Source organism: Chiroxiphia lanceolata, chromosome 22, assembly GCF_009829145.1.
Source record: "Chiroxiphia lanceolata isolate bChiLan1 chromosome 22, bChiLan1.pri, whole genome shotgun sequence".
NCBI lineage: Eukaryota > Metazoa > Chordata > Aves > Passeriformes > Pipridae > Chiroxiphia > Chiroxiphia lanceolata.
Window position 1 is genome coordinate 4,724,822 of NC_045658.1, and position 16,432 is coordinate 4,741,253.

Below are 16,432 nucleotides of genomic sequence, written 5' to 3' on the forward strand. Positions count from 1 at the left end.
AGGTTTCTCTTCCATCATCAGCCAGGTAGTGGTTGCCACAGTGGTCTCACCCTTCCTTAATTTATCTCATTAGGGCGTGTCACTCCTGAGTTGAAGGAATCTGATGCTGCAGTGAAGGATGGCTCAGTCTGCCCTAACCTGTGTGATTTTAGTGTGCGTGGTTTAGCAATACCCAGTTCCTGGCACAGAACACTTCAGAGGAGACACACAGCGTGTTTCAGGCTCTTTGGTTAGGATTGTTCCCTGGGATTTTTCTGCTACCCAGAAAATCCGAGGGAGAGCAGCTGCCCCCAGCCCTCCCCCAGCCAGCAGAGTGTCTCTGCTGGCAATTACAGCTCCGAGCTGTGGGATGTGTGTTGACTGCGAGACCTTGTGGTGAGGTGAGGTGAGATCACCAGGAACAAAATGATCATTACAGGCCATTCATGTCAGCGCGTTCATGCTTTTCTGTTTGCTTGCAAGCAAAACCAGCAGCTAATTTGCAAGGCAGCCTTTTGTCACGGGGCCTTTGATCAATGCTGGCCTGTGTTAATGTTTCAGGAGGCTATTGATTTCTGCAGCAGCTTTTGTTCCCGAATTTATGTGCCGTGGCTTTCAGCAGCACGCACTCTGCATGTTTGATTAAAGTTCATTTGACTTCTTTGCTGGAAGCTGGTTTTTTACTCCCTGTTTGGAGAACCAAAGCTTCCCTCACTTACTCCTTTGTGCTCCAGCTTGTGCCACCCATGCAGCCACCAGCGAGCTGGGTCTAATCCTGCCAGGCTCACTCCACTCCAGCGTTTAATCCCTTAGGTAGACAATGCCCCGTTAGGTAGCCAGGTGGCTAATAAGATCTGGCATGGAATTTGTTCCCTGTGGTACCTGTCTGACCCGTGTGTGACGTTGCCATTCTCTGTGTGCTTCCTCTCTCTTATTTCCTCTCTCTTACTTCATTTACTGAGTGTTGTAGCTGTGCAGTCCAACACTGAATTTGAAGCATAGAACATTCTTTGCTCGTTTGATCTCTCCAGATTTCATAGTTGGGTTAACTGGTTGTTGAATAAATAGACTTTTACTTCATCTTTATCTGCGTGTGGTTGTGGCTGCACTTTCGGGAGGGTCTTGTGGGGAAAAAAAAGCCTTGTGATCATGAAGTCAGCTTCTTTAATAAATACACACCATTTCTTTTTTAAAGTTTGGTTTATGATATGAGTTGTTAAACTTCCCTTGGGACCTGATGGCTTTGCAATGTGTAAATTGAGCTGAAATAGGTTCCCATTCCCTATTTTATGATGGGAGGAGAACAGATTGGTTTGCACTCTGCTGTTGCCAGGTGTCAGAGGACACATTAATTCACTGACATAAAGATGTGGGATTTACTGACTTGCTCCTTGGTGCTGACACCTCAGATTTGATATAAATGAATTTATAGGTTAAAAGTGGCTGGTTTCATTTGCAAGAGCACTGCATAAGCTTTTGTGCAGAGCTGTGCCTGCCTCTGGCACGGGGCATATCCCTGTTGGACAAACAGTTGGGCTGAGTGGACTTTGAGCCCACTGAGTGCACTCAGTGAAATGGTATTTCTAAAGCAAACACGAGGAACAGGCAGTGGCAGAGCAGGGTGCTGGGGTCAGAACTCCTTGTTCTGTCCCAGTCTGACATAGTTGGGTACTCATTGCCAGCCAGTTTTACATTCTCTTCAGGAAACACTTATTTTTTTAAATATTTTTTTTTAGTAGAGCGTTTGTGCTTCAGAATCGACAGTTGTAGGTAATGTTTTGCCCACTTGCTCCTTTCTCCTCTTCCTCACCAGTTACCACTCTGAATACTTGTTACTTTAATATATAACACATTAATATTGTTTAGGTTCCTGGTGAGGATCAGCAGCATCATCCCAGTCTGCAGCAGCTCAGATTAAAAATTATCTATTTCTGCCTGGTGCCAGAAATCACAGTTGTGGTCGTGTTCTTCTTTCTGTGGTTTCCATTTTTAAAGTAGGCATTGATAAAACTCTTAAGCACGTTAAATATCAGCAGTTAATGTTTAGAACAACATCCTCCTTTTGTCTTTAGGGTGTTTCATGGGGCCAGGTATTAGTTTGGCTGTAATTGCTTGTTTGGGAAGGTTTGGATTCAGGTCTGAGTTAACTCCCTGCTCTGCCCTGAGCAGGGGCTGCAGGATTTCCCCGTGGAGGGAGCAGGCTGAGGTTATTTGATCACATAAAAACACGGTTCAAAGGAACCCTTTTTGTGGGCAATTCAGGTATGTTTGTTCTGATGTTGATTTTTTTCGAGAACTTCTCCGTTCTTCTCTTGCAACTTGAAAGCAACAACACCTTTTACCTCAGAGGCAGACAAGTCGCCAGGAAATGATGGGGATTCAAAGTAAGAGAAAAGAGATTAAAACCACATGCTGTTCTTTGGTTCAACATTACATCCTCCAGTTTGAATGGCAGCTGCTCCACTTTTTGAATGTAAGCCAGATTCATTATGCTGTGAAATTATCACTCATTTCTCTAGGTGTGCTCTTTTAACTGCTTAATTAATTTAGATGTGGGCATATATATTCAAATTAAAACACGATTTACTGTAGTAGGGTTGTGTTACGGTTATAGACTTGTTGTTGAACACGTTTTCCTTCTGACTTTCAGCTTCTTAAAACAGGAATATTGGAAAAATAGCTGTATGTAGAGTGTGGGTTGACAAAATGGCAGTGTCTGTTTGGATTGAGCCTTACTCTTTCTGTGAACCTCAGAGGATTTGTAGCAGTGTGATGATGTCTGTTCTCAGAACTCAGTGGGAGGTTGTGCCTCTCCTGAGCAGAGCAGAGGTGTCAGGGGATGCTGACAGTGAGACAAGGGCACCCTCTTCTGAATCCCAGGACCAGCAGTGCCTGCAGCATCCCGGTGGAGCCTGGATATGTGCTTCCCAACCTCTTTCCTTTTCTAGACAAGGGGTGAAAACCCATTCATTTACTTCTCTTCCTCCCTTGCAAAAGCAGACAAAAAATAACGAGGATATTTTATTTTCTGTCTTACTGAGTAATTCTTTCATCTGGCTGAAGTACCTCGTGATTGTTCCTACAGAAATACGTGTGTGAACGCAGAGAGGCACGAGGGAGGGAGAAAGCTGACGAGTCAGATTTGCATGTCCCTCTAACATACTCCTTCTGTGTTTGCAGGGAGAACTAATCACCTTCTATTACTATTGGAAGAAAACCCCTGAAGCAGCAAGTTCTCGAGCCCACCGCAGGCATCGGAGGCAGGCTGTGTTTCGGAGAATTAAAACTCGAACCGCTTCCACTCCGGTCAACACTCCCTCCAGGCCCCCTTCCAGTGAATTCTGTAAGTGGGAGCTAAAAGCAATGCATTTATCTTTGTCTAAATGCAGGCAGCAACAGCCATGTGATGGTGCTGTACCTTCAAGGGAACGGAGCAAGGAAATGGAGTTCAGGCAGTTGCCCTCTCCGGTTCCTGCGCCATTATGCTGGAATGTGGAAGGCGGCTTTGATCACCCAGTGCTTTGTGCAGTTCTTCAACATAAAAGCATCCTGGAAGGATGGAAATATTGCCCTGGTGTTGAATTTCCCTGCTCTTTGCTTGGTGTTGTGCTGTATTTTTATCCAGGCTTGTTACAGTATCAGGAATTGGGAATCACAGAAAGAAGGAAGTCCCTTCCATCCTTCCTGGGTGACCCGCACCTTCTGCAGGACCTCAGAGTGGGTGCTGTGTCCAGCACTGTGTCTCAGGGTATCTTGGGAGAACACTGGCCTTGACTGGAGCAGAAGTGTCCAAACAAAGAGTAGTTCCCCAAACCAGCTGCATGTGCTGCACTGCACAGGGTTATATCAGCAACATCCATTTGGAGATAAACTTTCATCCTTATATGAAAGGCTTTGTATTAATTACCCTGTGAGGTTTAGAGTCTTTCTGTGGACTAAACCCAGCACATTTCATGTGCCTTGTAAAGAAGGGGGACTGTGTGGAAGGCAGAATGTGGGGGAGGTGGAGGATGTGGTGATCAGGCAGGACAGAATTCTGGAGAGGGTGGTAGTGAGGTGGTAGGAAAGGGCTGTTAGTTTTTCCTTGCTGAATCTATAGGATTTATTGCTGGTTTCTGTGTGCACAAGAAGTGAGGATCTGGACTCTGCAGCTCAATCCAAGATACTCAGCACATCACAGAGCTTGTGGTTGGAAGGACCTGTCCATATGGATCCGAGTGCAGGATGAGAATAAAAATCAATTCAGTAAAAGAAAGCAAGTCCTAGCCTGGGGTCAGTTTTGCAGTCAGGGTTTAAACACCTGCAGGAATTACTGTGGGGATTATGGTGGTGCTGGTTATTAGATGGGGCCCTGTGTTAATTTGAAGGGTAACAAGTTGCTGACAAATGCTGATGGCAACTACTGCAGAATCCATAAGCTATAATCCATGAACTATAACCTGCATGTACAAAACACCCTCTTGGAACCTTTAGAAAACCAGTGTTCTTGCATCAAGGACTTCTCTTCTAATTAAGGATTAGAACAAAAGAAGCCAGAGGGCTTTCTGCTTGTGACAAATTACAGACCTGTTATGTTGTGAATTTATGGTGGTGGTGCTTGAAAAACGCAGCGCTCTCAGAAAGAAAGGATTTACTCCTGAGTTGCTTAGAAGATAAGATACAGTTTTTGTGGTGTCTGCAGATTTTCAGTGGTTCAGATGCTGCTTTTTTGCTCACAGCCTTTTAATCTGCTAATTTGCTGTGTACTGCTTGCCACAAAGGAAAGGGGCCCTTTCCATGTCCTCCTCTTCTTTGAAACGTGGTTTTGAAATGTGAGTTTGCCACGGGTTGAAGCTCTCTGAGGCTTGAGTAAGGATTGGAAAGCTGGTGGTGTCCTTTAGTGCCTCTCATCCAAAAGAATCACAGCATGTTTTCCAAACAGGTCCATTATATGTAAGCATTGATTCTTCCACCCACAAACACATCTGCTCCTGGTTAAATACAGCCAGTGTCTAACAGAGCGTGACATTGGTCCTCAGCTGGGCTGGAAGGCGAAGTCTGGAAACAAAATAGAAAACACAAAAGCCACCACAGTGTCTGCTCATTAAATGTAGCAAAGTAGGTTTTAAGTATAGAATACTAAGTTTTAAATTTGAACACATTCTAGAGAGAAACCTCTTTTCTCTTGAAAATTGTGTTTTTGGAACACAGCCTCTCCAGCTCCCCACGAATGACATCTGAATGACAGTTTATCTGGAAATGTACCGTGTACTGAATCAGGTTCTGTGAGTTGTGTCACTTGGCACGTTCCTGGAATCCTCCTTTAACCTGGAGGCTGATGAGGTCTGGCCTTGCCTAGTTTGAAAAATCAGAACTAATGGCCGTGCAAGGCAGGGTGGTTGTAGGAAGCCACCAGCTATTTTTATTAATGGTTATTTTAGCCAAGTAAGAGGAAATAGAAAATCCCGCTGAGTGTTTTATTTTCCATTTTCCTCTTTTTTCCCCTTGTTCTTCACTTGTTCAGTGGACCTGAGCTCTGCCAGTGAAGATGACTTTGACAGCGAGGACAGTGAACAGGAGCTGAAGGGCTACGCCTGCCGCCACTGCTTCACCACCAGTATGTCCCAGTTCACTGCTGGCTTTCCCTTCTACTGCCTCTTTCATGTGGGTTCCTTCAAGCAGGAGCAGTTTGTGTGCTTGTACAGCTGTCCAGAAAAAAAATGTGGGGTTGAATCAGCTAAAATATGCAGCATTCCTCCTTGCAGAGTTAATCAGGCTTTGCCATTGCAAATTAATATTGCAGTGACAAAGGAGAACCCTGGGGTAGACATTTATACAGGAATAAATCTCCATAATCCACAATCTATGTAATCAATTTGTGATGTAATGAATCAACATTGGGCTGTGACTGTCACACACACAACTTCTTTATGCTGCAGCAAATCTCTTCTGCATCAGCCCCGTTCCTGTGGGTGCTCTGAAGGTTGGTTGATATTTGGGCATTTGCATGGCATGGAAATGTGAGCCCCAAAATAAGGGAAGGAAATGAGAGGTTCACAGCTCGCTGCTCTTGCAGAAACCACAGCTTTGGAGAACAACAGCTGCCTGTTAGCTCCCAGGTAGAGCAGATAAGGCTTCTTTCTTTGCTTTCAAAGCTGTAATGTCTCAAGCAAACAACTGGTTTGTAAGCTGAACATTGAAGGTGTGCACTGGAACGGGACAGAGTTCTCCAGAAACTTCTCCAACTTCATTACCCCTTACAAAAGCAGCTACTTTTCTAATGCAGCTTTTTAAATAATCCAGTGTGCTTGTTCTGGGGACCTGGTGCTTTTGTGTTGCTGAGCTGTTGCTCTCCTTGCCCCAAGCCTCCAAGGACTGGCACCACGGCGGCCGGGAGAACATCCTGCTGTGCACGGACTGTCGGATTCACTTCAAGAAGTACGGGGAGCTGCCACCCATCGAGAAGCCAGTTGACCCTCCACCCTTTATGTTCAAGCCTGTCAAAGAGGAAGATGATGGACTCAGTGGAAAGCATAGCATGAGGACACGGCGGAGTCGAGGCTCGGTAGGTTTAACCCTCATCCTCTGGCGCAGAAGGGTCAGACTCCTCAGCTGACCCTTTCTCCATCGTGCTGGTTCCACAGAATCACACAAAATAATCTCAGTTGGAAGAGACCCACAAGGATCATCAGGTCCAACTCTTCAGAAGTGAATGGCCCATACAGGGGTTGAACCCATGACCTTGGTATTTTTAGCACCAGCTGAGCTAATCTCACTTGGACTGGGCCTGCTGCTGCGTTTCTGTGTGAGCTTTGCTGAGGTTGAGGCTTTCTTTGGAAAAAGGAGCTGAAATGTCTCTGCAAGCTCAGATCAGTTATTTCCATGTTTGTAATGACTGGCAGTGGACTGGCATCGTAAGGGGGCACTTGACAGTGTGTTAGAGATTCTGTTCTAGTACGTGTCCTCCTTCCAGCTGGATCCTGTCAGAGTTAAGCCCTTGGGAAGAGTTTTAAAAAATTAGATGCTGTTCATGTGGTCTCCTCATATTACTGGAGTTCAGATCTCTTCCCTGCAGAGAGCTCTGTTTTGCCTCTGTGATTGGTGTGCCCTGTCCCTGAGCTGTTACTCGGGGTGGAACACTGGGAGCCTTCCTGTGAGCACATCACTTGGGAGAGCTCTGACAGCAGCTCTGGCTAATTTGATCTTTGATTTGGATTTGGCTGATCAAAAGCAGCAGATAGATTTCTTTTCCTTACCCTCCCCTCCCTGTCTTTGTAATCATGATGATATGACCATTGATTCTAAATCTCTTGTGAGGCTCCACTCTCAGGGTAATGTTGGCTCATTGCTTTTATGGTAGCCAGTCATCCAGAAAAACTGCCAAACTGGGAGGGAAACAGCATTAATTATTGAAATAAACTTGACTGTGACCCCTTTTTGCATGGCAGGAGCACACAAACTGGGGATTTGGTTAAGAACCTGGGCTTGACTGCTTGAATGCCAGCAGATGGACTATTTTTAGTGGAACGTGGGGGTCCTCTCCTGTCTCATTCACTGCTGTGTGTAGGCAGACTTGCAAATGTGCATTGAAACATCTTTCTAACCTTACTTCTGACAGACAGTACTAAATTAAGTAATCAGCACTTACTGGTTTTGAGTAGACAAATGGAGGATTTGCCTCCTTTGAAGTCCAGATGGGCTTTCAAGGAGAAGTTGTAACAGCGCTCCTGGTTTTTGGTGCTCGAGCTCTTGGCACGAGCGCCTGGTGCACGCCCCTGCTGTAAGGCAGAGGAAATTCAAGAGGTTGGGCAGATTCTGACTTGGATACACTTGTGTGTGTTGAACCCCAGATGTCTACACTACGCAGTGGTCGGAAGAAGCAGCCAGCCAGCCCCGATGGTAGAGCCTCCCCCATCAACGAGGACATCAGGTCCAGCGGCCGCAACTCGCCCAGCGCTGCCAGCACCTCCAGCAACGACAGCAAGGCAGACTCGGTGAAAAAATCCACCAAGGTAACCTTTTCCCACGCCTTTTGTGTGTTAGGACAGCACACCTGAGGCCTCTCAGTCAGACACACGAGGCTGCAGGAGGCTGGAGAATCTCCCCGTGACCCAGAAATTCCTGCTTGTGTGGATAAGCAGCGAATGTCCTGGTGCAGCTGAGCTGCTGCTGAGTTCCTGTGCAGAGAGGGTTGGGTGGTGATCAGACCATTCAGATATCCCCACATAACCTTTCTGCTCTCATGAGAAATTAATCCATTTCAGATGCAAATGCAGGCATTAAGCTCAGGGAAGTAATACAGCTCAGAAATGCTGTATTTGAGACAAGTAGACAGTTTGGGTTTTTTAAGGATTTTGTTTTTCTTAAGCAGTACTTAGTCTTTGTTTACAAAGGAATTTGAATGTGTGGTAATTGAGGCTACTTCTGTTACTGTTTTTCTGGAGGTGTGTTTGTTTGATTTTTCAGAGCAAAGCTGACAGTTGAGTCTGTTTCAATGAATAAATGTCTTTCCAAGGGAGTTCTAAAGAAACAAAGCCACATGAAGCAGCAAGACTTGCCACTAAGCAAAAAAAGTACAAGTTAAAAAAAAAATATTAAAAAAAGAAGTCAAAACTGGAGTATGGAGCAAGTTTTCACATTATAAAACTGAAAACCTGGCAGAATTTGAAGTTAGGTTAGGTAATTATGTGATGTATAAAGCTGTCCCAGGCCACGAAAGAAAGCAGTAGTCTTATAATAGCTATAGCCCTGTATTTGAGGGGATCTAAAAATATTCCTCTCAAAATATCAGGGGTAAAGCAGGACTTTAATGAGGCTTATCTTGTGCCTGTCTCCTGCATAAGTTCTTGTTCCATCCTCTGTTAACAGCTGGTGTTGGTCTCTGTTAGAAGAGTAACCTGGGCCAGGTTGATCTGGCACAAGTTCCCGGTGGACTTGCTCCTGCACAGCTCTGTTTAAAATCCCCCTTGATAAGAGGAATGCTTTATTCACTCGTTTCTCCTGTTAGCTTGATGCCTGTTGGGTTGTTTTTAAATGCTGGCTATCTCAGCTTCTGAGTTCTCCTGCTCCATAGGAACCCTTCTCCTGTATTTGTGTTAAATATGGTATCACAGGCATACACTCAATTTACTTTTGCATTTACACCACTGGTAACTGCTGTGTTCTGCTTCCCTTGTGGCAGAAGATAAAAGAAGAGGTGTCTTCTCCTCTCAAGAACTCCAAGAGGCAGCGGGAAAAGGCAGCATCAGACACAGAGGAACCTGACAGGGCCAATGCCAAAAAATCCAAAACTCAAGTGAGTCCCACAGAAGAATATTTCCTCTTAGGAGAATGGTTTGAGAGGGTGTGGGGGGGTTGCAAACCTGGTAACAAACCAAAAACATGAAATCAATTTAAGCCACATCAAATTGTAACTTAATCTGGGGCTGGAAAGGAACCAATATTATAACGTGTTCCTTCTGTTGAAAACAGTGGAATGATACTGGGTAAGTCCAGAAGTAGTTTTTCACTTTAATATCAATACCAACCATATAGGAGTACACTTGGATTATTTTCCACCCCCTCCACTCCTATTTTTTTAATTTAAATTTGTTTTTTCCTGTTCTGTGGAAAGTTAGAGGACTACCACTGGAGTTCTCCTAATTCACTAGTATCAAAGCTCAGTTGAAATACTTTCAGGATGTCTCTGTGTATATGCCCAGGTTCACTCTGTGCATAGGATTTGGGGATTTTGAACTTGAGCTTTCCATATTTCCATAGAGACTCCCAGAATGGCTGAGGTTGGAAGGGATCTGGAGGCCATCTAGGCCACCTTCTCTGTTCCAGCAGGGCCACTAGAGCTGACTGCCCAGGATATATATCCAGGTGGCTTTTGAATGTCTCCAAAGATGGAGAATTCACAGCCTCACAGGACAAGTCTTTTCCATTGCTGGTCACCCTCAGAGTGTTTCACTGTGTTCAGGGAGAACCTGCTGCATGTCAGGGCACTCCTGAAAGGAACCTGGCTCTGTTGTCTTGTGGCACCCTCCCCTTGGATATTCTTGTTGCCTGTGCTGGGAGGTTCAAAGGGTTCCTGCACTGGTGTGACATGTCCCATCCTGTGGCACACTGGTGCAGTGGTGACTGTTCCCTCTCCCTGCAGGAGATCAGCAGGCCCAACTCCCCCTCGGAGGGTGAGGGCGAGGGCGAGAGCTCCGACAGCCGCAGCGTCAACGACGAGGGGAGCAGCGACCCCAAGGACATCGACCAGGACAACCGGAGCACCTCGCCCAGCATCCCCAGCCCTCAGGACAATGAGAGCGACTCGGATTCCTCTGCCCAGCAGCAAGTGCTGCAGGCACAGCCCCAGGTGCTGCAGGCACAGAGCAGCTCTGGCCAGGCTCCTCCACCCACACCTCCCGTACCGGCCCAGTTACCGGCGTCGCTGCCCGCAGTGTCCAGCGCTGCCTCGGCCCCACCGCAGGTGTCCCCGCCAGCGTCCCAGCCCTCCAGCCAGCCCCAGGCCCCTGCCCCACCTCCTCCTCACTCCCACATCCAGCAGGCCCCTGCTCTGCACCCGCAGAGGCTCCCGTCCCCCCACCCTCCGCTGCAGCCCCTGAGCGTGTCGCAGAGCCAGCCCAGCCCTGCCTCCTCACAGCCCCACACGCAGCCCCCCCTCCACAGCCAGGCCCAGCCTGCCCCTCACAGCCTGCAGGCACAGCCCCTCCTGCCCCATCCCGTACCTTCCCAGCCATTTTCCCTGCCTGCTCAGTCATCTCAGTCTCAGGTTCCCCTCCAGACACAAGCCCCCTCTCATTCCCACTCGGCTCTGCAGGTGACACAGCCTGTCCTGCCCACGGCCACCTCGCTGCAGCAGGCGCAGCCCCCGCGGGAGCAGCCCCTGCCCCCCGCCCCCATGGCCATGCCTCACATCAAACCTCCCCCTACCACCCCCATCCCTCAGCTCCCCACTGCTCCATCCCACAAGCACCCTCCTCACCTCTCCGGCCCGTCTCCGTTCTCCATGAACTCCAACCTGCCTCCACCGCCCGCTTTAAAACCTCTGAGCTCCCTCTCGACTCACCACCCTCCGTCTGCACACCCTCCCCCTCTGCAGCTGATGCCTCAAAGCCAACCACTGCAGTCCTCGCAAGCCCAGCCTCCTGTTCTGACCCAGAGTCAGAACCTTCCCCCTCCTGCTAGTCACCCCCCCTCTGGACTCCATCAGGTATCCTCCCAGCCCCCCTTTTCTCAGCATCCCTTTGTCCCGGGGGGCCCACCTTCCATCACCCCTCCTTCGTGCCCCTCCACCTCCACGCCACCCACCATGCCCGGCATCCCGCTCCAGACTTCCATCTCCACGTCAGCAGCCTCTAGTGGGACGGTGCCCGTGGTGACAGCCTGCACGCTGCCACCCATCCAGATCAAAGAGGAGGTCCCAGATGAAGCTGAGGAACCAGAAAGCCCTCCCCCTCCACCCAGGAGTCCATCACCAGAGCCCACTGTGGTGGATATCCCAAGTCACGCCAGTCAGTCAGCCAGGTATGGAAGTTTCACCAGTTAAGCACTGATTGTGCTCTGATTTTACACTCCATTGTCTGTGGAGTAATGTGGTTCAATTAATTTTCTCCTGGCTTTCAAGGAAGCTGCTAGTGCTTTGTATAAGTGTAAAGTGATAATTTTTTTTATTTTTGACATACAGCTCTCAAATCCCAGACTCCTGCATCTTTCCCAGGGATAAGCTCCTTCTCTCGTGCTTCTTTCAGGTTCTATAAGCACCTGGACCGTGGCTACAATTCATGCTCAAGAGCAGACCTGTACTTCATGCCTCTGGCAGGATCAAAACTGGCCAAGAAGAGAGAAGAGGCCATTGAAAAGGCCAAGAGGGAAGCGGAGCAGAAAGCCAGAGAGGAGAGGGAAAGAGAGAAAGAGAAGGAGAAGGAAAGAGAGAGGGAGCGGGAGCGGGAACGAGAGGCGGAAAGAGCTGCGGTAGGTTCAGCGGGGGCTCAGGGCGGTGGGAGGGAGTTGGTGGTTGGGTCTGACCTGGGTGGTCACTGCAGAAAGCAGATCTCAGGAGCACTTTAATGCCTGTGCAGTTGGGTGTTCCTGAATACGGAGCTGTGTGTATCCAGCCCACTCTGGGACTGTCTTCTCCTTAAAGGAAATGGAGAGCTTCTGCTCCTGCTCTGTGTCTGGTGTGAGGGAAGCCAGAGCAGCTGGGGAGAAGGAAGCCGAGTGTTGACATTCACTTGCAGTAGGAAAACACTGTGCAGATACAATAAATGTCTTTGTGTCCCTTGCACTAGTGTGCAGGCACATGAGAGCTGTCTGCTGGGAAAAAAGGCATCTGAAGGCTTCTTAAAGTTGAAGTGAACTTAATTAACTTTCTTTATGAGGAGATCCGATCTCCAGTGTTGTTATAGAGAGCCAAAGTCTGAACTTAGCTGCTTGAGGCAGAGATGGGAGGTGTGCACCTGCAGTGTTCTGAGCCGAGTGTGTTGGACTAAACTCCTCTCCCCCCGTTCTGTGCAGCAGAAGGTATCCAGCTCCTCCCACGAGGGCCGTCTTGGCGAGTCCCAGCTCAGCGGGCCAGCACACATGAGACCTTCATTTGAACCTCCCCCGACCACCATCGCTGCTGTTCCCCCCTACATCGGGCCGGACACGCCCGCGTTACGGACACTGAGCGAGTACGCGCGGCCTCACGTCATGTCGCCCACAAACCGCAACCACCCCTTCTTCGTGCCCCTCAACCCCACGGATCCACTCCTGGCCTACCACATGCCCGGCCTCTACAACGTGGATCCCACCATTCGGGAGCGAGAGCTGCGGGAGCGGGAGATCCGGGAGCGGGAAATCCGGGAGCGGGAGTTGAGAGAGAGGATGAAGCCCGGCTTCGAGGTGAAGCCCCCGGAGCTGGACGCGCTGCACCCGGCCACCAACCCCATGGAGCATTTCGCCAGGCACGGCGCACTGACTATTCCACCCACGGCAGGACCTCACCCCTTCGCTTCCTTCCACCCGGGTTTGAACCCCCTGGAAAGGGAGAGACTGGCGCTGGCAGGGCCCCAGCTGCGGCCGGAGATGAGCTACCCCGACAGGCTGGCGGCCGAGCGGATCCACGCCGAGCGCATGGCATCGCTCACCAACGACCCCCTGGCGCGGCTCCAGATGTTCAACGTCACGCCCCACCACCACCAGCACTCACACATACACTCGCATCTACACCTACACCAGCAGGATCCCTTGCACCAAGGTGAGCCCAGGGAACCCCTCCCGTGAGCTGTTAGCGTCAGTCTGCCCCAGACAGGCAGGCTGGGACCCCGGGGTTCAAGTGGCAAAATCCCTGTTTTCACTGAACCACAGAATCTACGAGGTCGGAAAAGACCTCTGAGTTCATCAAGTCCAACCTTTGACCCAGCACCACCTTGCTTACTAGACCATGGCACTAATGCCACATCCAGTCCCTCCTTAAACACCTCCAGGGATGGTGACTCCACCACCTCCCCGGGCAGCCCATTCCAGTGTCTCTGATCACTCTCTCTGTAAATAATTTCATCCAAATGTCTAACCTAAACCTCCCCTGGCACAGCTTTAGACTGTGCCCTCTTATCCATGGTGTGATTCTGTACTGTGTAAGGTGGTAATAACTGAAATGCAGGTCCTTTCTGTGAGAGTGAACCAGTAATAGTGAAACAGGATGGTAGCACCACAGTGATGCTCATTGAGACTCCACACTGTCACTGGGAAAGGTTTGCTGGTTTGTGGTTTGTTTTTTTTAAATACAGGCATCCTAGGGCAGCACCTTAGAGTGGTGTCTGGTGTACAGGGCAAGGGAATTCCCTAGGAGAGGTGTCACAGAACTGGTGACACTGCTGCTGCTCATGGCTGTTACGTTAGGAGGTATAATTGAACATGGTGTTTCCATATAGGAACTGAAAAAACAAATTGGAGAAAAACTTCCATCTCTTTAGCCACTGAACATGCTAACCATGTGGCTTTAGTTGAGCTGAAATCCTCTGTCATAGTTCTCACGAGAATCATCTAAAATTGTGCACTGGCATCTTTTTATTTAGGGTGTATTCTTATGTCTGGAAACTTTTATCCAGAAATGTTTAATAGCCTCAAAAATGAATCGATGCCTTGTTCATTTCTAAAGCAACTCCTCTAGAGGTCTGGAGTCCTGAAGATGAGGCACTAAGCAGATGTTACCAGATTTTTTAGGTGGCAGACTGGAGAGAACATGGCAAGCCAGGCACCAGGTACAGGTTCTGGTGGTTACCAGTGCAGTGTTTGTGCAAGCACATGTAGCAGACTTTGCCTTGCCAGCATCATGCATCAGATGTGCTGGGAGAGCTGCTCTGGGGAGTTTGAGTGCTGCTGCAGAATGCAGATTGTACAGCAAGGAGATCAGCAGGGTGTTTTGACATTGTTAAGGGCTGGGGAGGTTACAGGTAGGAAGTGATAGTGCTGTGTCAGCACTCCTGAAGCTGTTGTTTGTGGCCATGGCCTGAGAGTGATGCAGAGATCACAGGCTGGCTCAGTTGGAGGCAGGTTTGAATGCCCCAGATAGCAGAAGGAATTTGCCATAGGTCATGTCTGTAGCAGGGTTCTGTTGTCAGGTAAGTCAGTCACTCAGCACCTCTGTGCAGGTAAGTCTGATAGTCCCCAGCTGGAGAAAAATATGATTTGTACATTCTGCCTCTCAGTGCAGTGAGAGACTGGTACAGACAGAGCCAAATCAGTCTGTTTCCAGATCTCTCCCGAGTGTATTTGAAAAGTAATTTGGCTTTAATATTGGATGGCAGGTTCAAATATAGTGAGGGGCTCCTAAAATACAGTTGTGTGTCTCTAAGTAGTTCTTTGCTCCAGAGTAGTGGTCAATGCCGTTATAATCCGTGTCTCCTTAGATTGGAGATGAATAGAGGGCAAAATGACCCCAAATTTCTGCTCTGGACCAGGTACCAGCCAAGGGAGAATTGTGTTAGCTATGTTTATTCCTTTCCCTTGCAGTCCCTCTGCGATCCCAAGGCAGTTGACTGATGCTTTCTTTCCTTCTTTCCAAGGCTCAGCAGGACCTGTTCACCCGCTGGTGGATCCTTTAGCAGCTGGACCCCATTTGGCACGTTTTCCCTACCCACCTGGGACCATCCCCAACCCATTGCTAGGGCAGCCACCTCACGAGCATGAAATGCTCCGACATCCAGTCTTTGGTGAGAGCATTTTCTGGTCCTTTACAAAGCTTGCCTTTGGTGTGAGATGTCGTGTTTTCCCGGCGGGGGGAGTTGAGCTGCAGCAGGTCGGTTGGTCGGTTCTGTTGGTTTGTTGGAACAGCTCTGCACACCTTGTAGCAAACAAGTGTCTGTAAAATGGGCCCTGTCTCTCTTAGGTACTCCTTACCCACGGGATCTGCCTGGTGCCATTCCACCTCCCATGTCAGCAGCCCACCAGCTGCAGGCCATGCACGCCCAGTCCGCAGAGCTGCAAAGACTGGCAATGGAGCAGCAGTGGTTGCACGGGCATCCTCACATGCATGGTGGGCATCTACCGAGTCAGGAAGATTATTACAGGTGAGAGATGATCCCACGTTGTGGAAACGTGGGAGATCCCTTTGTATTTCTTTACATTTCATCTTTTTTCCTTCTGAATTTTTGCCTTTCTCGCTGTGAGCTGAGTCACTGTCCTGGTGCAGTTACAGGTGAAGCTTTACTAAGACTTGATTTGGGCAGATTGGAAGCAGGGTCCAGATTACTAGAACAGGATTAGACTAGCTGAGTCTTACATTGCAGGATTCCCTCTGATTGGGGTTTTTAGTGTGATGCTGTGATGGCTGTTTCCACATCTCCTTCTCTTCCTTGAGAGCAGTGGAGGGTGGGCAAAGCCTTGTAAAGAGGGGAGGGATTCAGTCAATCCTGAGAAATGACTGAGGGCACTAGGAAGTTGAAGTGTGTGAATGATACAGGTCCTGCATTGCCAGCTGAGAAGGCCTGGATCAATCCTGGGAGTTGTTTCTCCCCTGAATGCTCTGCAGTGTTGATGGTGGAGTGGTTGTGTGTGACACCACCTTAGTTCCTGTTTGGCAGTGACCACTGACAGCATCAGCACCTCACAGGGATCATTCCATGTGTGTGTGGGTAGCCAGGATATCTGGGAAGCAGCATATTCAACTCCTGCCCTGCACTGCTTTTACTCTGATGTTTCCCTCCTTGCTGCTGCTGTCCAGAACTGCCTGCTGGCCTGGTGCCACAGGGACAGCCAGTCTGCCACGGCTGGGACTGCAGATAAGGCTGGAGCTGATGAGCTGGCACTGGTGCTGGTGCTCCCATGGCAGGGGCACTTTGGGGAGCAGAAGGTCATCACTCCCCCCTGCACACACGGAGTTATCAGTGCTGGGACAGCACACTCAGTTCTGGGCTCCGAGCTCAAAACCTGCAACCTCTGTTCCCCTCAGGGCACCTGGGAGAGGTGGCAGGGAGGCAGAGCTGGCTCTGAAGTG

General features: G+C 49.1%; 1 protein-coding gene across 8 annotated transcripts in view; it reads left to right on the top strand.

Annotated features, from left to right (window-relative positions):
* RERE (arginine-glutamic acid dipeptide repeats) overlaps window positions 1-16,432 on the top strand; it is a 206,126-nt gene that overhangs the window by 186,599 nt on the left and 3,095 nt on the right. For 5 of the 8 annotated variants that reach the window (XM_032709297.1, XM_032709296.1, XM_032709298.1 and 2 more), the window contains 10 exons: window positions 3,160-3,322; window positions 5,483-5,575; window positions 6,324-6,523; window positions 7,809-7,970; window positions 9,140-9,253; window positions 10,100-11,478; window positions 11,703-11,925; window positions 12,469-13,192; window positions 15,003-15,149; window positions 15,326-15,506. In XM_032709297.1, the coding sequence (XP_032565188.1) occupies window positions 3,160-3,322; window positions 5,483-5,575; window positions 6,324-6,523; window positions 7,809-7,970; window positions 9,140-9,253; window positions 10,100-11,478; window positions 11,703-11,925; window positions 12,469-13,192; window positions 15,003-15,149; window positions 15,326-15,506 (3,386 nt within the window). The remainder of the gene's footprint in view (window positions 1-3,159; window positions 3,323-5,482; window positions 5,576-6,323; window positions 6,524-7,808; window positions 7,971-9,139; window positions 9,254-10,099; window positions 11,479-11,702; window positions 11,926-12,468; window positions 13,193-15,002; window positions 15,150-15,325; window positions 15,507-16,432) is intronic. The other 3 variants (XM_032709302.1, XM_032709304.1, XM_032709300.1) reach the window with 2 other exon arrangements.